Source organism: Prorops nasuta, unplaced genomic scaffold, assembly GCF_024137725.1.
Source record: "Prorops nasuta isolate Cenicafe-Biocafe unplaced genomic scaffold, Cenicafe_Pnas_1.2 PNAS00003, whole genome shotgun sequence".
Lineage (NCBI taxonomy): Eukaryota > Metazoa > Arthropoda > Insecta > Hymenoptera > Bethylidae > Prorops > Prorops nasuta.
The window spans coordinates 663,493-685,466 of NW_027116800.1; the positions used below are offsets into that span (position 1 = coordinate 663,493).

General features: G+C 36.0%; 1 protein-coding gene across 4 annotated transcripts in view; it reads right to left on the bottom strand.

Annotated features, from left to right (window-relative positions):
* Shal (Potassium voltage-gated channel protein Shal) overlaps positions 1-21,974 on the bottom strand; it is a 109,133-nt gene that overhangs the window by 49,759 nt on the left and 37,400 nt on the right. For all 4 annotated transcript variants that reach the window (XM_066724859.1, XM_066724858.1, XM_066724860.1 and 1 more), the window contains exon 2: positions 18,336-18,498. In XM_066724859.1, coding sequence (XP_066580956.1) covers positions 18,336-18,498 — 163 coding nt within the window. The remainder of the gene's footprint in view (positions 1-18,335; positions 18,499-21,974) is intronic.

Sequence of the window (21,974 nt, forward strand, 5' to 3'; positions counted from 1 at the left end):
TATAAAAGTTTACAGAGAGGGAATACAGCTGATCCTAACAAGACTCTCTCTCTCTCTCTCTCTCTCTCTTTCTCTCTCAAATACTCTGCATGCATCTCCACTACTTAGTTTAAACGAAACACTCAGACCAAAAGATAGTACATCTTTTGTCTCTGAAACTACTACGAAAGTTCTTTACGAATGATAAACAGCAAAAGTGTTTTAAAGTGAAATACCATTATCTAATGTGAAAAAATGCAGGTAAGTTGATTATTCCACTCGTACGAATTAATTGAAACGAAAGGAACATTCGTATAATTAATTAATGAAAGAAAACATTTTTGTGCAGACAGAGAAAGAAAGAGCTGACATTTGAAATACAGCTGCTGCAACATCCTCGCGTCAGATATAAATGAATATAAAGTACTCTTTGGGTGAGAAAGGTAGTTTAATATTCCTGTTCCTGACAAAGTGAGACTGGATGCTGTTATTAACGTTGGCGATCACCATTACAGGCCTTTCATGTAAACGACACCACATTCTTTACAAGAATTTTAATGTTGCAAATGCCATGCTCCCTTCACTTTTAACGAAATGCTACCCTCTCGTGATGAAAGCCTCAAATATTTCGGTCCCGAGCATGTAACGAGCCTTGTTACATCCACATTTCACGAGAGTCCTAAAGTGTACTTGTAAAATTAGAAATTTTAACAATAATTCCGGAATAATATTGACACTTAAGTTGGAACAAGGAAAGTTTGGATAAATTTAAGGCTAAGGTGTAGGTGAAAGAAACCAAAAATTCTATCTGGATAAACGACTGGATTAATGCACAAGGAAACTACGTTTTAGGAATGAAGTTTCTCTTAAATCTACTCTATATATTTATTGATGCCATTAAAGATCGCACGTGTGCATAATTCTCTGAAATTTGCCGATATTGCTTGACGCTCAAATCTTCTTCGATAATCTAATGCACGTATATTTCGGTTCGATTGACGTGGACCAATAACGAAAGCTCTTATCCGTGGCTGACCAAGCACGAACGAATGTCGCGATCGTTCAAGCGAGGTAAAACTTAATATCCTTATAGCTCGTAGGATATCCGATGAAGTCGTTAAAATTCATAGCTGCTCTAAAAATTTCAACAGCTTAGTGTAGACGCTTTGTGATCCATTCTAGCCCCAAAACATATTTTTTGAAGTAAAAAAAGGAAAAAATTACGCGTTTATTGTTGTTATAATCATTTTGGTTTTATCTAGCTGGCGGAAATAGTTGAAAAGATGTGAAAAAATTGAGAACACAGGGCAAAAAAGTAAGTATCTTAATTATAATAACTATATATTATTAAAGTTTGTAGATAATAGATGAATGAATTGGAGGAGGCAATAACTTTTGCTTTTAATATTTTTTTTTTTCAGTAATAATAAATCACCTACGAACAGCTTGATTTCTTTTTTAAGCCACTAAAGTTGATCGTCTTCCAGCTATGCATTGCCACTTGGCAGAAAGACACGGATCGTGGGGGAGGATAAATCAAATTGTATGCCGGATATTCGCCCCTAAATTAGCCGAAACTCGCACGCTACCTCTGATAATACTGCAATAAATTGGATGATTCCACTCGAAACTCTTGAACAGTTCTTCTTTTATAGAAAATTTCGTCGAAAACTCTCAGAAAGAATTTTTAAAAATTACATAAAAGAAATATAAACAAATTAAAATCATAATTAACTAAGTTTTTTTAGTAAAACCTTCAAAACTTAAACCCAAGAAATAATAAATAGTATGTCGCGAGATAAAATACATTATTGCACAACCTTAAAAAGAAAATAATAGCACGAGTTTCTTTTTGCCAAAATGACAGGAAATAGCTACATCGAGGCTTTCTTTTTTAAAAAATACTAGCAGAAAATGTATGATCAGGCCAATATATCATTCAGCACATAAAAAGGGGAACGAGTCAATATTATCAGACCCAGGCAGCTCCTACAGACAGTTAGCCTGAGAAATGGAGGAAAACATTATTGAGACTAACAAATGGAAAGTGGAAAGCGATTAAAAATTGAAAAATCTAATTTCTTACAAAACTTAACTTGACTATTACAAAAGTCCTTCCTTAGTATTGTTCCATTCGTCATAATTCCGTGGTACAAGGTGCAGGTATAGTTATAGGAAGAATCAGTGAAAATACGATTCAGAGTTGGGAAATTTGATTTCCAGAAGAATAACGTCATGGCCAGTCAACCATGGAGACACTTTTGGGAGTCTCTGGTTTTTGCTAACAGCAGCAGCAGGGACGTATAAGTTATGCAAGGTGGTTGTTACGTAAATTATTATGCAGCTATGGCAATGGCACAACGTTAATTAATCGCGGGTAATTAGTACGTGTGCCGTTAGGTTGGCTAGTACAGCACGTAGAGACGATCGAATATTCAAATGGGCCAGAGTCCAGGATAGACGATACGCCAGCTGGCCGCCATTATATTGACAGAACGAGCCTTTTCACGATTATCGTGGCCCTTCGCGTTACAAAACCCGTGTTAGTGATAGTTTCATTGGCTACCAACGTTAAAAGAGGCCTAATATCAGCGCATCTCCGCAGGCTCCTCCTCCTCCATTACGAAATTTCAGATCCTCCGATCACCAGGACACTTTGCCACTGGTAAAACCCCCTGGGAATGTGCAATTAACCCCTTCGAATACATCGCCTACCTTTCCCAGGGGCTCCTATTGTTTACCCCAATGATACTGCCAATAATTTTCACATTATCATCTTTCATCCCCACAATTTCCACAGACTTCAAGGTAAAACATTCGAATAAACTTTGCGTCATTCCAAAGTTAATTTGACAAAAATCTGGAAACTTTCGACTGTCGTATATCAATAACATTTAATTACGGTTGGATAATAGCTAGGAGAATGGTGGTAATTATTCCATATTTGCGTGGGGAAACACCGATATAAATTATTAAATGGCCCATAAAATGAGATACGGGTGTCCTTCGCCGTCTCTTTATGGCATGAAAAATACGCTGGAGTAAAGGAGGAACTGCTCTAATTACATTCTTCGTTATATTTGCCTTGTTCACCTGCGCAGACTATGCGGAATAAGAGCTTTTGATCGACTCGTGCTATCATTGTATCTTTACGTTCATTACAGCTTCGGCAAGAAATATTAATGTCAGTCTTAGAATCTGGTTTTCACCGACCAACTTTCAAAGTTTGCCAAAGATCTAAAATTAGTTTTTACCGCTTCCTCGAAGATCATAAATTTCACGCGAATCCCGCAACAATGTTGTTACCAACAAGCTATCCAACATAAATTGTTCATTGCCAAAAATACATTGCTCGATGAACGTCGCGAGTACCTGAAGGGAACTAATTATTCTACCCGATAATCTCGCGCCAACTGAAATAGTTGTTTCGAGTGGATAAGATCCGAAAGTTCGAGCTTTATTTGAATTTTAAACAAGCATGTCTTAGCTACCTCAAGTTTAACCCTTTAATGGATGTCGTTGTAAAAGCTAAACGAAGTTTTATGCAACGTGTTGGTCGTGCCATACTATAATATCCCAGCTGAGCTTCATAAATAACGATGCATTAAAGGATTAAAAAAGTTTGTAGATCATGGCATCAAAATATGTAACTTAAAATTCTTCATAAAACGTTGACTGATAGTCGAATGGGTGATCAACGGGTTAATAGCAGTAGAAATGGATGAACGTTACAGTCAAAAAAGTTATAAATGTACAGGTAAAAATTCGTTTGGGGAATGTGAATTTCAGTGGAAAAGGCAGGTTCGAACCAGACGGGTTTTTCCTTCAAAGAGCAAATAAGGCGTTAAGGAAAACAACTGGAAAGGGGGAAACGTAAATCGTCCGAACTAGACAACTAGTTTTGGGTTAAACACGCCTAGGGTGAACTAAGTTTAACTACAAAAGACAATACTGCTGTTGGCGTATAATCAAAGGTTAGTATTCCCGTTGCTGGGTCAACAAATAAATTCCTCTGCTCATGAATTTTCAGTCGGCTGAGCGACATTTCCGCCATTTTGTCACCGTGAAATATTCGATAGTAAAATGGTGGCTTAAAAGTGGAGAGTCATGGAAGTAGAAACGCGTCTCGTTTAATTGGTTTTAGCACCGCGAACATCCGTCACTACTGCGCCAAATTAGCATTGGCCCTATCGAATAAATCATAAAGCTCACTTTTAACCTTCAACCCCTTCGTATTTAACATTTCGCAAAAGTATTGCGTGGCGGTCGACGATTAATCGGGGAAGACACCGGGGAGCCCCTGATAAGAAAGAAAACTCTACGATTGCGAAAAGATTACAGCTTTACGAAATCCCTTATCTTCCAGCTTAATTAACGATTATGAAACGATTACAAGTCTCAGGAAAACCTTATCTGCGCTAATTAACCTGCGTTTACTAATAATATATAGGTCAAGGATCTTTTCTATTTCAGAAAAATAAATAAAAAAGTTTAATGTTTTCTGAGCTTTTTGTTCGTTAAACAATATGTTGATATTTATTAGTACCAAGGTTATTCTTAATTAGCCAGTGGATGTGTGATTCTATATAAACTGATCTATCTAACCGGTGTAATTATTTGTACGGTCGATATAAACCTGAGTGTTGATTCGACCTAAAAAAACTTTGTAAAAGATGTTGATTTTTTCTACTTTTATCGGGTGAACTATTTAAGGATATCCAAAGAATCGTTCTTTGGTATTCTTGGCTCCAGTTTTGTTCGGGACAATAGGGGTAAAAGTTGAACTAATTTCTGTCCAACTAATTGAACCACGACTCTGTTATTAATTGTTGGGGAGAGGGGGGGGGGGACTTGCAACAGATTTGCTCTTTGTCAATATTTGCATAACTTTTAATAATCTAATATCTGGCAGTATTGGGGGAGAGATCTGGATAGCTGCGAATAGAAGCGGCCAATTAGGTTTCGGGCCGGTCTCGTATTTGTTGTTCTCTCTCTCTCTCTCTCTCTCTCTCTCTCTCTCTCTCTAGTAGAAGAAAAGAATTGTTATCGCTGCTAAAGTACATGACGTGTACAGCAGCGGTGGAACATTTGAATATTCGATTCTCGCTTGGAATATGAAGCAGCCAGTGTTGGAGATACGCTTCACTGTTTAATTTCGTCCTCCCATTCGGACAGCGATATTGTGCGAAAGCTGAATGGCTTTCGAAGTTCGTCTTAACTTTCCTGATCTCCTTTCACTTCCACTTACGAGCAAATAAAATTAAATTAGAACTCTCGATTAGATGGAACGCTTATCTTTCGCCAATTAGGATCAACCAATGATTTCATTGCTCTCGAATCCCAAAGGGGATCAGTCGTTATAGTGGGAATAGAAACTTGGCAAAGTTCATTCTGTCGACAAACTTCTCGATTATTTACAATATTGTATCTATATGAATTCTTACAAAAATTGCACAATTCAGTTTTACACTAAATTTCAAACGTTTTGGTGAGATCTTCCTATTGCAATAATTGCTGATATAGAATCAAAAAAATAAAACTTAACATACATAGAGAGCGGCCTCTGAATAGCCAGTTTATTTCTATATAATTCTTTATTTAATGTTTTAATTTAATAGAAGGTTCGTCTAATGTACCCTAAAATTTTCCAAGCTAGAATGGTTCAGTAATAAAAAGCTTTGTTGGATCTTAATAAGGGTTTGGCTCTCTGTGTTTAAACTTCAACGTTCTTTAATCTGTCCTACTATAAATTCCCCTAAGAGATTCCCGTCGTGCCTAACTTAAAACAGTTGAGTAATAAAAGCTCTGCTATTCCTTAATAGGAGCTTTCATTGTTTAACCTATTACACAAATACAATGTTGATCCTTAGCTTACTCCAAAAATTTGTCACGTAACTCTATCCAAAGTACACTTAAGAAAATACCTACACAGGATATATTACTTAATTCATCCTAAAACGCGCGCGCGTGAATGTAAAAATTCATTTATCTTTGTAATTATGAAAGATGTCAATTTTTGCATAAAACCTTTTTGGACCTTAACAGAAAATATTTTGAAAAAGTTGTAAACCTCTATATATTTTTGGAGAAAATTAATGAATTTTTACGTTCTCACTCTGAAATAAACTAATTGCAACGTTCTGTATAATTTGTTGATAACAGAAAATAATAATTTTAAAACATATATTTATTTATAGCTAATACGAAGCAATAGCAGTAAATCATTGTTTTCTGAACTTTGAAAATCCTGCTGAGTATCCAGTTAACTTGAGTTATTATCCCTACGTGGACTTAAGAAACGATAGCTGATAAAATAGTTGAATCACATATCGTAATAATTCGAGTCGTTATTTCAGCTTGAGCGTTATTCAAACGTTTTTTCACGAAGACTCGCTTAAGGTATCCCAGCCATATGGCGTATGTAAGCTTGGCACACATGCATCTTTTGTCAGGCTGTCACGTCTCTGACCAAAGGAAGTTGGATTTTTGCCAGGAACCTCTTGTTTTCTGCTTCCGCAGGCCTTTCCCAATGTCCTCTCCTAATCTGCCTGATCAATCATTTCGCGCCTACTAAAATGGATTTCTCATAAAACGCCTACTTCGATTTATCGTACCCTATCCTTTCAGCTTTTCATCTTTCCCTACAGTTCATTTCTTCATCTTTTTCTTTACGGCCCACTCTTTCACAGACATCCTTCCCATTATGACACTCTCCCTTTTTAGCTTCTTTATGCCTTTTACGATTCTCTCCTTTCCAAGTTTTTTTATTCTCCTCTTTATCTCCTAGTATTCCTCTTTACGTTCGTCCGTTACAACCCTTTTCTACTAGACTCGCTATCTTCCCGAAGGACACTTTTTATTGTCCTACACCTTATTTGTCATAATTCCTTCCCTCTTTATCCAAAACTTAAACCGCATTCACACTCTAAAGTCTACATTCGATTATAAATCTTCGATTGTGTATTTTCCAATCGTTACTTTTCTTCTCTTTTTATATGTATAGTTACCTCTCCGCAACCTTCGATCCAATTCTCTCCCCAAATTTACATTTTCATCGCCAGTACTCTCTTTAATTTTACATTTAATTTCCTGCACAATCCTCGACTCCACTGTCTTAATATTACAAATTTATTCCTGAATAAATTTTGTTGATAATTAACGCTCGCTGAGAGAGAAAAAGAAATTGGGACTTTTGAGAGATTTTACAGCTTTCTAAAGCATATTTCTATTTTTGGTTAACGTTTGGTGGTGGAGTATAATTTGGCGGTGGGAGGGGGGGGGGGGGGTGGGTCGCGTCATGCGTTAATAAGCTCGATATACAGTAAATTGGAGGCAAGTGCTTTATTAGTGGAGCTACGTTGGGTTTACTGTGAGTTTACGGACGAGTGAAGTTTTACAGGCGTAGAACTGGCAATGCGTGACGTGTGTGGTAACTAGGAACACCAGCCTAATACTAGTAGCGTCATGCCTATCGCCAAATGCACGCTTACCCCATTGCAAAATTTACTCGATACACCAATGGAAATTGTCGACCCTATAATATCAAGCAACTATTAAGATAATAAACACTTGCAGCGTTTCAAGAGCAAATTGCCTTACAAATCCAAGTCGACATATTTGTATACAAGTTTCAGTATTCGTTCATAGTTAATTCACAAATATCGAGCGTGTAACGTAAGAGAAATATTGCAACATTATGCAGCACATTTTCATAGCTAGGAAGCGCAACTATGCTATACGGTGAGGTGCCTACTAATTATAACTCCAAATTTTAACTAAGCAGTAATAATCATGGAAATAAACTGCATTCGTAGGCAAATGATCAATTGTGTATGGGCCACCATCAAAACAAGTGATTTTCAAGGTTATGAATAGTTAATCGTATTCAATTGTTCAGTATGATTTCTATTTGCCAGATCATTGCTTCCAGCTGAAAGCCTTCTTTGTGGTATTTAATGGGACGTTAAGATTCAATGCGCAAATTTAGCGTGAAAATTTATCATGAGAATAGAATTTTTGCGTCTTTATTGGGATTGTTTATAAAGATTCACAATCCTTCGATCATTTCTAACCTGTAGCATAATTCCTTCCTTTTTCAATCCTTTTTCCAGTTACTTCCAAATACATTTAACCAGACAAGACGACCAGAACCATCTACCAAAAATATCTTCATCAAAACACGCCAACCGTACAAATACAAACACCCCTTCTTTAACGAAAGCTTTAATGGAAAATACTAAATTAGCTTCCATCTCTTGTGCCCCTTCAAAGTCGAAGATCCTCTGTTTTTCACTTAAATTAAATCACTTGTTAAAAGTTTATAAAATAAAATATTATATAGAATCATTTTATCACTGATTTTGCAATCATTCGTTCTTCACCAGCTTAGCCCATCCACAGATCTAAGTATACATTGAGAATGTGAATCAGCTAAGATCCATTTATGTTAATCCACTATTTATAAGCTGCAGATTTTTTTTACAGCGAACTAGTCATCGCATGTGCTGTTCAGTGACTTCACTGGTGAAGTTTTGAAATCTCTTAGCCGCGTACAGGAATCCTATTTCAGAGTTTATTCATGGCTGATCCAGCCCAGCCAAAGTAAGAAATCAACCATGGAAAATTTTGTTACTATTTTCCTTGCAGCAAGAAATTTATCCAAGCTTCTTAAAATACTTTCTGGTGGAATTTAAATTATTATCACCTTATATCACAATGAATATTTCCAACGGCATATCTCTTACGTCTGCATTTATGTACTTTACTCATATACTCAAACGAATCTGATTATTCTATCAAAATTCAATTAGCTCCTCTCCTCTGCAAAATCTGGTTTATCTTAGCGCTTGATAAAATTAAAAGTAGTTCAATGTGAGAGTATTTGATTCTCCATTCTGGTCCGTCCAATAGGAAATTCAGATTCGTTTTCAGTTTTATCACTCTCGACTAATTAATCATTCAGGAATTTCTCAACTTTGACAAAAGCTCTTGAATCTTTACCGGAGGTCGAAAAAGCTCCTAAGTATATTATATATACTGGTGTTTAACTCAAATTCAATTGTTCCTCGAACAATTAGCAAGTTTAATATTGCGAGTCCTTCGACATGAAAAATGTTGTACAGAATTAGGACGAAAGAGTGATACGCAGTTTGGAAGATAAATTACAAAAAAGGGGATTGATTAATTGCATTATAAATTGTGAGAAAGAAGGTGCTCAATAAGAAAGACCCGCTTTCATTTGTTAAAATCCAGCATTTCTCGCGCTACTGATGAAGAATTTAACGATAATTTGTGAATTTTCAGGAGCGGGGAAGGCGATAAGGCAGGAGGATAAATCACGCGAGACTCGGGAATTTCATTATAGAGAAAAAGTGAAACGGGTAGCAAAATTGCAAAGTTATGAAAAGGCCAGTGATGAAAGATTTTTCTAGTTTTTCACTCTTCCTTTCTCTATCGGAGCTTTTGCACTCGACTAATTTACTCTTATCGCTACTTCCATCTTTAATCTAGCTATCGTTCTGCAGATATTTTGCATGTATCGCGATATATCCTCGAGTTGCGCAGTGCAGGAAGGGTTGCTGCAAATATAGCTCGTGTATAAATAGGGCATAAACAGGACTAGCAAGTTAAAACACAAGTGCACAATTTTTATATTAAACAGATTATCTTAGTGAATTTTACCTCGAGATAATTAATAAAACATTCAATGGGCCTTACACTTATAAACAATTTATTTTTAAACACTACACTGCAGTTTTAAACGAGGGTCTTATTTCAATACATTTTTTGCCTGTTAGTGTAAGTATAACGTAAACAATGTTGGAAAATCATTGTTGGCTACATTTTTTAGTCTCCTATTTGTTTCATAAACCACTATGACGAATCCAAAGAAAAAATTAGATTTTGTGATCACCACTATGCCACTATGAAGAATAAAGATTTAATTAATAATTTTACTAGAAGGTTTTGTGAAATTCACCAGCTAAGTACATTTATCACACTACCAACCTCACCACCCTGAATAACAAATGAATAAATAATTAGCTTTAACACAACCGCAACAGTTTAATCAAAACCCACTAAATATCTTATTCATTCACTCCGGTTACTCCTTATTCATCGTAGGACTTCTCGGTCCGAATTAGTCCTTTAATTCCAGCTCTGCATTAACTACTAGTCTTCCTGCAATTATTATCAGCCACATTCCTTTAATCCAAATTCTGAACTTGAAGTATCTCACTATAATAATTAATTGAGATTTCTCAATTAATAGCCAAGAAATTTATAATTCTTTGTACAACATTTCCTTGCTTTTTCTCCTGAATTAAAATTTGCGCTGTAAATTTTTATTATTTAGAATATTTCAGAGACATCGTAATGATAAGAAGATTGCAAGATTTCCTAAAGATTTTTTTTTTTTTAATTTAGAGCACCGGGGGTTTTACGAAATAGTCTTCTTCAAGGCGGTAAGTGATCGGATCTTTATTAACGGGCTTCCCTGTAAACTGTTTGAAAGTGCGGCCGGTTGGAGCGTCGAGAATAGCTGCTGCTGCCCCGCAAAATCAGTTTGTTTGCAGGGAAGAAGCGGGTAATAAACCCGCACAGCCTCCCGATGACGTCAAATCGACCGTTTAGTGTCTTCTTAGTCCAAGAGAGAACCCAGTTTTCTCGACTTGTTTATCAGTCTCGCGTAACATATTTAGAACCTTTTGTGTTTCACTTTGTGCCACGATAGATCATTCTAGATCGATCATAAGACTGTCCTTCGGTTAAATTTGCATTAAATACCTCATTCAACTTAAAACGTAAATCATTGGTCTTAAAAACGAATTATAAATAAATTGCGTTAATTAAGAGTGAAGACTGATATAATCACACAAACCTTTTTCTGTAAAGCATGATGTAGTGATTTTGTTTATAAACATTTTCAAAGTCTTTTCCTATAACCTAGTAGGAAGTATAGAAAAGAGCGCTTAGACACCAGCTGACTAATGTGTTTCTGGCAATGCAATAGAGAACAGATTTAATATAAAAATTACGTTATATTAATTAATTAATATACCACGTTTGGTCTTCCATTCAACTAATAAGAGATAACTATAACTCGACGTTCTCTCTCTCTCTCTCTCTCTCTCTCTCTCTCTTGAACAATAATTATTTTAATTAATGTTCGCTATTAGTCTTTGATCATTTCCTATTTCATAATTTAATTAAAAATCTTGTTAGGTTTATTACTTGTCTCATTATTTTTCCAACGCAACAATAGTAAGGTATTTCAAGGGGAAAGCTTGAGGGGATCGGGGTCAATTAATTATTTTTATTTTTTCACTATTATTGTCCCTTAATATTACAAGTTTTATGGCTAATCAATATTTATTTTTTCTTGTTTATAGGAATAAAAACAATTCCTTCCGTAAAACTTCAATTGCATTTCAATGACGTCAAACCAACCTCACAATGTCTTCTTATTAACCCAGAAGGACCCAGTTTTCTTAACTCTTCCATAACCTAATTTTTGCACCACTTCTCAAATTATAACGCGCCTCGATACGCTGGCTTCCCAGTTGCAACGAGCGCGTAATTTATTAAAAAGAAACATTGCTTATCAGTTTAAACTACACCGTAGTTAAAACCCACGTAGTGATTTTTATTTACAGAATTTATTCCTCACGGTTAATAATAAAGCATAATAGATCAATAATTCAATGCAACCTTTGGTTAAAAATAATATTCTTCCTCAGAATAACAACATGGTAATAAATGGAAAACACGATATATTATTAGGTATGACGTGTATCCATTTGTGCTTGGTGAGACCTCATTGCATCAAACAAAAAATGTACCATGTTACTTATGATAAAAGTCAGACTGACTAGCATCATTATTTAATTTTCATTAAATATGGTGTAGCAGAATATCCTTCAGCATAAAGAAGAGAATTAGCCCATCGACTAAGAAAGAAATGGAAGGGGGTAATCGATAGGGTTAATACCGAGGTTAATGCATTCCAAGTGATTAGAGTTTGCAAAAACTCGCTAGGAAAATCGAATTTCGACACGAGAAAAAGACATCTATGTTTGAGACTGCTGAAAATTGTGAATTTTTGTATCGAACGATGAGAAATGTCTGCTTCGATGACTGCTGGAGAATTGATAAGGTGAAATGTTTAATAAGTAAAGAGAAATGAGACTGCTAGCAATTCCTCTCGTTATTTTCTTGCCTCTGGGATTAGCAAGGGTAGCACAGATGACCCCGTAGGCCGATAAAAGGTAAACTAGGAGGGGAAGGAGAGTCTTGGAGGACCGGTCGTGCCGAGAGTTCGTTCCCAGAATAGACAGGCGTCCGCACGAGGCCGGAAAAGAGCGAAATCTTGACTGGCGAGGCGTGGAAACGCGAATCATTAGCACCCACCTAAGCACCCCCGGAGAGATAGCTAACATTGCCTTGAAAACTGCTACTTTCTCGTTACATTTCATTCCCCCCCCCCCCCCCCCCCCACTTTGTCTCTTCCTTTCTCATTTACATATAGTTTACAACAAATTTGGCACAGTAATAAAAATTCATCACCCTTTTTCCCCCCTTTTCTTACTTTTCCTCATTTTTTAAAATAAAATCACTTCTCTTTTAGTAGAATATTATAATTAAATAAGACTGCGTAATATAATGACTAAGCTACAGGACGTATTAGAGTAGAGAAACGACCTGCAATATTGAAGGGTAGGCTTCGTCCATTATAGGCTCATTGGTCAATTAAGATCCATCCATAAATGACAGATCCTTGTTTACTGATCAATTAATAATGAATTAGTGTAATAATTTATTATAGTACATTAATAATTTGATAGACTATCTAGTATACTATTATAGACTGGGATAGTTTCAAACAACATCTTGAAGCTGTAACGAGCACGGTTCTTCCATCGATTTCGTTCTACCTTTGGCAACTACAGCTTTCGACATCGATTTGGCTCAAATGGCGTAATAGCTAACTCGGCTAAGGGTAAACAAATATTTGAAGGAAGCTTAGTCTAATAAGTAAGCAGGTTCTCCGCGGAGTTTTATCAAAAAATAAACTAATCGTGTCTCTTCCGTCTAAAACTAGAAGGTTTAAGGACGTCTCTCTTGCAACTACTATGTCCACAGAAGAATTACCATAGATTTACTGAAATTTCATTAGATTTTTAAATCTCTCGCTCCTCAATCATCAAGATTTCTACAAATAACTTTCCATTCTCTCGTTTAATATCTCGATTTAATTGCCACAGCTTAAAATTTCGCATAGAATGTATTTCGGGCGTCATTTTTTGCTGATAAAGTGCAATGTCAGCTTTTTTATTATTAAAAAAATCATTCGTCATTTTACTGCTCTAGCGCTACCTTGTTAAAAGTTAAAAGTTTTTAGGAATATATAAAATTGGTAATTCTATAAATGATGAACAATTACAGTGAATTGTCTGTCTGTGACATTCTCATTTCTTTTTAAGGCTGTACGACGATTATCGCGACAAATCTTTTATATTTGCAAAAAGGAGCAGGTGGCATCGTATGGCTGAAACAGTATTCTTCTACTTAATACAAAACGTGACGCAATCTAACGGATCTAACTAACAAGCTATTATGTTTGCTTGGGGATAAAAAAAGAATTTGCCAATAATGTTCCTCGTGCAAACATAAGTTGGAAGGGATATAAATTGACTTGATATTGACCATAGAAAAATTTGACAAAGGACTTCAATTGATAAAAAAAATATGCCGGAAAATGTTAAGACATTTTTCTAGCAATGCTGAATAATTGACTTAAATAAAGGAGCTTTTTTATTTTGAAAAAAAAATCTGTACAAATGGACAAATGGTTTGATTTAACGAGGATCCACTCTCAGCTATAGACTGAAATAACGTAGACTAGAAAGAAATGTGTGAGGAAAAAAAAGGGAGAAAGGATAATGTCGAGCAATTTTTCGAAGCGATAATTCGAGGAGAGTGCTTTTAGTAATCAAAAAGCGTCAAAAGGGAAGTGTAACGAGTTTACCAGGGCCTCGCCAGAAGTAGGAGACATCATGGATTGTGGAAATTTCAAGCTGGAAATGCTGAGAAAACGAGAAAAAGTGTTTGACGAGAGAAAGAGCTTGTGAAAATTTCGTATTTATTTCTCACTGAATGAAATAAGCTCGGCGTATATAAGTACTGGCGTTTTCATGGATGAGTCTCGTTAACCCTCTTTCCTTCAATTTGACGAAGAAATTTAAAAGATTCCAGCCTTATTCCCGTATAAAATTGTGATACTTAAAAATTAACATTAAATTGACTGATACTCGATCGATACTGCATCTTATTAACCAATAAATTCAAGACTCAAACGTTCAAATCCTTTTTTAATGTTGATTTCATTCAATTCGCATTATCACACCAGTCCTATGCATAAAAATATTCCCCTTGTATAACTAATTTTAGAGGGAAGGTTTAATGTACGGAGATCGAAGGAGGAAGAAACCAAACTTCAAATTTTAAATGTGCATCAATAAAATTGCATGAATGTGGAATAGAGAGAAAAAAAATTGAATAACTTGTGAAAATCATAGAAAATGCAATAGGCCAGAATGGGGTATGGGGGAGAATAACTGGGTGAGAAAGGGATGCAACGCAATTCGAAACCGCGAATCGAGACAAACGTGTCCATGCATATGTAGATAGGCTCGATCTGCATTACAAATTTAGCTACCTGGAAGAAAGAAATAGCAGGCAATGCTTGGAAAATCTTTCGTTTCTCTCTAGCCAACCCAGAGGTGCTACTCTCTACCCTTTATTCTTTCAAATTCCAATCTTTCCACTCTGATCTTTACTTCAGACTAAACTCCTCCAATAAGATAAAAATACATCAAAGACTTATCTGATTCGACATTTTGCTTAATGGGAATTCAATAGGAATCAGCGTACTTTATCTACTGACACCGTTCCATTAGTAACTCGTTTTGCATACTTCATTATTATTCCATTGTGTTAATTAATATTGAGTTAATCGCTAAGTGAAGTAACGTAAATAAATTTATGACAGATATCTAGCAACAATAGTTTGCTATTATCTATGAAATATAGAATCTAATAAAAATAAAACAATGCCAAAAATTTGTCCAATTAATATTTGATAAATGTTTTTTTAACAATGCTAATAATTAATATCATTGTTGTCAAATTTCTATTAGTATATATTAACAAAGTCCTCGTTAAAATCAGTTTATGATTTCGGAGAATGATTCGAAGGTTGCGGTAAATTTTTAGAGATTTAAGTGCCTTGTAATTCTTCGAAGCAATATTGGTTGACGCAGAAGCTTAATTAGTTGTTTCATTTATGTTTAAGACTGCGGTGTTTGGCGGTTAAACCATCCAGCTGCCTGGCGTTTCCACCATGTATGAAATAGTGTTAATGAACTGAGGGTAGCCGCTGGCATTTGGCCAAAGCAAATTTCGTCCGTGAGACTCGCGAGCTTTCTTACAAGCCTAGCTTACAAAGCTTATCGAACAGAAAGAATGAAATCTACCTCAACGCAAGTGAATAGGGAAAAACGGATAATGACGAAGCAACGATGTTTACGCAGACTTTTTGGCAAATACGAGGAATCGAGCTGCCAGCTGTGCTTTCAAGCTTTCGGTTCGCTGACAAAACGTCTTTGCCGGATGAACTTGAAGAAAATTTTATCCTCTTGCGAGAGACTAATTTTAATTCTTAGCATCTCACTTTGCTACAACTCCGTTGAGAAACTAAAAGAGAAAATAGTCTATCTAAAAACAAAAATTAAAATACCAATTAAACGTTAGATTATAATCATATGCCTATATTTATAATTTATAGAAAATATTTTCTTAAATTTTACCAATTGCTTCTCCAATTATACACAGCAAAAAATATCAGACAATTGGTTGCTAATATTATTTATTGCTTCTCCATCAAGGAAATTTTTAGTTCATCGTACTGAAGGCTAAGAAATTTAATTAGTGTGTAATTGGTGAGAGTCCTAGAAACACTAATTATGATGTTCTCATTCCGGAGATTTAGGAAAATAGGGAACTATTGTAAAAATGTGTCTCACGGTGGGAAGGACATAAAGCACAGTAAGCATACATTACGAAATGGTTCTGATTGATGATCGATTCAGTCTCTTCATCTAGATGGATTCGACAGGCACTTTGAATAAAAGGCGCATTGCTTGATTTGTGTGGTGTGTGTGTGTGTGTACGACCAATTCTTTTCCGACTGCCATATTGCGTGGACTACAGCCTCCTCTATCTCCCCGCAGCTCCTTCCATTATTTATCACTAAGCACTCGTACTCCTATCGCTATATCCCTCCAGAGGCAAAAACCAGAAAAGAAGCAAAAAAACGATTATTTTCAATTCTTCAAACAGAATTTCTTTTTTTGCTAAAAGGTCCACTTTCATCCCCGAGGGAGTGGAGAACGAGATTTTGAAATAGGAGAAGTAAAAATGAATTTACTGACTGACGATAATTCTTGTTTGCAAATCAGCGGAGCGAAACGCGTGAAGGATGTTTATGAGGCCACGAATAAACGTGGACCGAGCAATTAAAAGCGAATGAAAAATGAATAAAAAGCTTTTAAAGGAAGTAAAGTGAAGGGGGTTGGGAGAGAGCGAAAATCGGTGGTTGGTCGTTATTTACAGCAGCGATAAATTAATATTTAAAGCGCGAATAAAAATGAATAAGGAAAGAGTGAGATTTTTGCAGCTCGAAAAGGCATACGAGAGAGGAATGTTACCCACAGCGTCCTTTGGAACGACCTTGAGCACTCGAGAGCAGGGTTTTTCCGGTTCGAAGAAAACACTCGAGCCATCGATATCCGCTATGAGAATAAAATGGATACCCTAGCACGAATAATGGCGTGAGTTTTTTCAAGCTGCGCAAAACACGAACGAGCACGAATAGAGAAAACACTTATCGATGCGCAAGGAAATTCCTTTTTCCTTGGCATAGCGAGAGGACCAAAATGCTTCGCCCGAATATCATTTCAAGCCAAGTTACTACCCATAGAGGATGAAATGCTATTTCTTTGAGAACATTCGATACTTCTGGTAACTTTGAAAATAATATTATTTTCCGACAGATTTACACTGGTAATCCATCCAGATATCGCAAACATTATGATACATTTTATACAACAAGCCCACTGCACCGAACCAAATATTATTCCTATATAACACTAATTATTAATGAGAGACTCTAAAGTTTTTTATCGATATAATGTAATGTTGGTCATCGATAAATTCTCACGTTCATGAATTATACAAACCCTTGCTCCTTTGTACAATGATTAATAGCGCTTGAAAATAATGCAAATTGGGCATTATGGCATTCAAAACTTCGTTAAGGATACTGAAGTATCTTTTAAATATAAATTGACCTGAGATTGATTTTAAGCTTTGAAACTGAAATAGTCGATGTAGGTATTGAATAAAAATGATTTCAAATAGGATTTGACAGATTATTAGTTTATGTCTATGTATAGAAATATAAATTGTAGGCAGTTTCATTGTTTCTATATATGAATATGTGTTCATTAACGCGGTGTTAATGAATGAAATTCATCAGTTTAATGCACATTTTTGAGATACTTGGAGTTTTTTTGATTCCATGTGTCATTCAGGCAAAAAACTATATTCCAAATGTTAAACTTTTTAGAAATTTGGAAACAATTAGGGGAGGGGATTTTGATCCGAGCGTTTTCGTTTTTCCACTCGGTTTAAAGCGTGAACATACGTCTGTAGTGAATTTATAGCGTAAATAAAAGATGTTGTTGTAATGGAAGTCCCAGTGTCTCCATAGTCTCGTAAAAAGCTTCTCCCTGAATGATGCTCGATCCGGCTCCCTTATGCATACTTTAACCCCAGTCCGATATATTTTTAACTTTAACAGCAAAACATCGCAAATGCAACCTTTCTGCCAAAATGATACAATGTACGTTTATTCCGATTCCAGTATAATTTATTATTTTCAGACAATTTTTTTAATGTAGTTATAACTGTCAACGAAATTTATAACTTTCTTACCCTAGAATTATATCACGTCATTCTTAAACATAAATATAGAAAAAATAAACATTTCTTCTATAATGATTGTTATTTACGTTATACTTCATTTTATAAAAAATGTTCAGTTTGCATAAATCATCATTAACACTATATTCTCATATATTTTAATATATTTAAATTAAATATAAGAGATATATAAATAATACTTAAAATTCACCGTGTTAATAATATTTTATACGAAATTATCCTGAAAAATTTGTGTTTTATAGCTACACGGTATAGTTGTTTTTACATAGAAAACATAAACTAAAACTTACCCTCTGCGCCTTCCGTTTATCGGCGCGTTGATTTTGATGATAAATTCTGCTGAAATTACTGACGATAACAGGCACCGGTAAAGCGATCACTAGGACACCGCTGAGAGAGCATACGCCCCCCACGATTTTTCCCGCAATCGTTTTCGGAACCATGTCACCGTACCTGAAAGAGAAAAAAACCATTTTCATCAATTAAATGAAAAGCAAACATAAAAAATGAGTAATTCTTAGAATATAATTATACACATCAATCAACGCAACGAATTTAAAATTGCATAAAATCCAGTATCAAATACCGACAATTACGTCGTTGAGCTATACTACTGGCGGAAAACATTAAAGTCTAAATGTTATTTTCACGTTCGGCAACTTCCGCCCTCTCGTTTTCGCGAGCAATAATTCTTAACAGCCCTCTGGCCTTTCCACTGATTCTTCACCTCTGATTTACGCGCTTAGTCGAATTTTTACGACAGTCGTGAAACCCCGTCGGAAAAATGACCACCTGCGCCCTCCGCTTTTCCATTTCCCTGTTTTCAAATAAAACCTCTCAACCCATCGAGGATCGAGTTACTCTTAAAATTTCACTCGCTCCTTGCAGTATCGAATTCGTCTGATAAACTTCTCCTCTAATTTTTACTTTAGACTCTCTCGCTAAACTCGTTACTACCTTTCTTTTTATACGAAAGTGGAGAAAAAAAAGTTTGGAACCTAATATTAAGAGTTTAGTTGGGAGTGTGAAAATAGGATTAGGAATAATTCGTTGGAATGAGAGCTGGCAGTGAAGGTTTGGTCGATGCTTTTATTAAGGAGTCATCGTTTTTCATATTAGGATCCTCTTTATTATCCTTCAAAACTTTGATATTTCCCGTTATAATTCAGCCATCCCAGGGCTCAGCGAGGAAAAGGAGGTCACTTGCTGTAGTTACTCACACGCCTGTTTCGTGTAGCTGTTTTCGCTCTCTTCTCGGAGAGATCTGGATTAGCAATGACGTCACAACGAAAACTGAATGCTGGAGCAGCCTCTCTTTCCTCAGCGCCCTCTCTCCATTTAACTCTAGCGCTTCATTCCTTCCCCCTTTACTTCCACTCTCGCCACACCTCCCTCCCTAAAAAAGGGAAAAGCCTGACGATGAGGCTCCCATGATAATTCATCACGGCGGAAAATCTTATGGATCTCCAGTATGAGATATATAGCCTGGTGTACCACGTATGAACATGATTGCATACGCCAGAAGAATTTTTTCCTACCAACGTATCACGTCATTCACTGAAATTGCTCGGAACGCTCGATTTCTCTTCGAGCCACAGCTCGTTATGGGGATAACTCGAAAAATTTTCGTAATAGAAAAGATATATTATTACAGTCGAATAGCCTGTCCGATTTGGCTGCTCCATAAAATTCACGGAATTCTCCGATGATGCCAGGAGAAAAACCAAATGAACCCTTTTACGTGATGTACTCGATTTCGTATATATATATTACCAGGACGTTCATGTGTGCTCGCGATTAAAAATTCTGAAATATACATATAGATTGTAATAATAACAAGACGTATAGTAATTTTTTCCTTTTATACTTTCGTGAATAATATACCTACCTTGAGAAATCTAGTTATCAGTTTTAATTATAAGTTTTATTGCAATTGTTTCGTCGATTTAACGATATACGAGGGGCGGTAACGTTATTTTTGTCGCTACGATTGCTGCTAGTTGGAAAACGTGATGTTATTTTGTCCGATTTCCATTTTACGTGGTCACGTAAATACTTTCAGCGTCGATCCAAAGCTCGATCGAGGAATTTCCATGAGGGTAAGTAGTACAGGTAAACCATTATTCAGACACCCTTTGAAAAGACAATTGACAAAAATTGGAAAAGACATCTCCATCGAGGATGGGAAAGGGTGAGAATGATAATTCGATTGTTTGTATGTCTATGTATTTATTGAAAACTAGTTATAAGGGGGATTCTCTCCACTTCTCCCCCCCCCCCCACCCCCCTCTTACAGAGCTTTCGTTTCCCCTTTCGAGCACTATGACTGAGCGAGTCTCGATGGTAGATTCATCTGAAGGGAAAGGGCAACTGCTGAGAAGAGATCTCGGAAGCAGTGTTGAAACGGAGAAGAAAGTAATTCGATAAAGCCAGTGGGACTGCTAACTGATCGCCGATTGGCCGACGAGTGCTTTTGCCCTTGAACAACCGAAAGTCCGGCTCTGGCAAAGTTTCGTGTGTCACAATAACCAAACAAGCGCCACGACGAAACTCGATTCTCATTCTAATGCACACACGACCCCAATATAGCTAACGATCCTACCCAACGTTTCCACCTATTCACGATTTTACCATCAACTATACAATATTTTGCACAATACAATTCCACATAACGAAATACCTTAACGAACCAACAGGCCTGATCAAACGCACAAAATTCTCTTGCAAAATTCCACGATACGATATATCACATTTAAAATATTTTTATAAAACTATATTTTTCACTGGCTCGTAGTTTTATTTGGTAAATTGGTTAATGTTAAATCGTATGGTTATCATCGAAGACAGCAAGGCTTATTCATGGATGAAAATGGAAGGCTAGTGGCTGCTGGCAGGAAGCTGCGAGAAATGATTAAGCGATGAAACGGTGGCTAGGTGGATATAATTATTTGGCGAGTCGTGGATCTTGGATAAAAGCGTAAGTAGACCGGCAAGACCGACCTGATTTCTCTATCGCTTCTCTCATTTCCTTCGGGAACAGGTAGAAAACTACTTTTCCACACCGGCAAGCCTGTCCCCGGTCGAACAAAGTCTCGAACGTGACGAAAACTTGCCTGGAGAATCATGGATCATAAATTAATCACGGAAAGCAAAGAGATGACGCCGAAGCTTCAAAGGAAAATCCGTATGCTTCCCATGTGACAGGAAAATTCAGTAGAATGTCTTGAAAAATCCAAATGAAAGATTAAAGGATAAAAAAGGAACTGCTCCGTTGATAAAGGTGAACATTTGAAGGCAAAGGTTTGCTCGATCAAATCGTATTAAACATTGTATTGAATAATTTAAACAACAGTCGTGGTTGTCATATTTTATTAAAATCTTTAACTAAAAATTATTGTATTCTTATAATAATAAATAAACATTTTTCATTGCAGTGTGTTAACAGTTTTTCGTACCTACACAGTTTTTATATTAATTCGTAATAATTATAGTTTCGAAGAGTCGATTATTCTTGCGCATAAATAATTCATGTTGAACGAAGAGACGCGAAGACATGGGTCTGGAAAATTTTGCCAGTTTCTGTCATCGGCCAATGGCAAAATTTACCAAGTATATTCCACGTGAGAAGATACGAACTGCAAACACGTTCCACTTTCAGAGGGGGAAAATGAGTTAACAAACTTGGGGAAAGATGATCGTGGCATAGTAATCTGCCTAGAACGACTTTCGCTCTGCGAACCAAACTGACTACGACTCGAATGTTATTCAAATGAAACACCCTCTATATATTAGATTTCATTATAAAGCAAACGATTTTTACTTAAAAAATTAATTTTACAAAGGGTTTGTCATTTAAATGAAAATCAAGTCATACTCTACACATTTCGAATGAGACTCAGTACTTATACGAACTTTCATAAATATCAGAA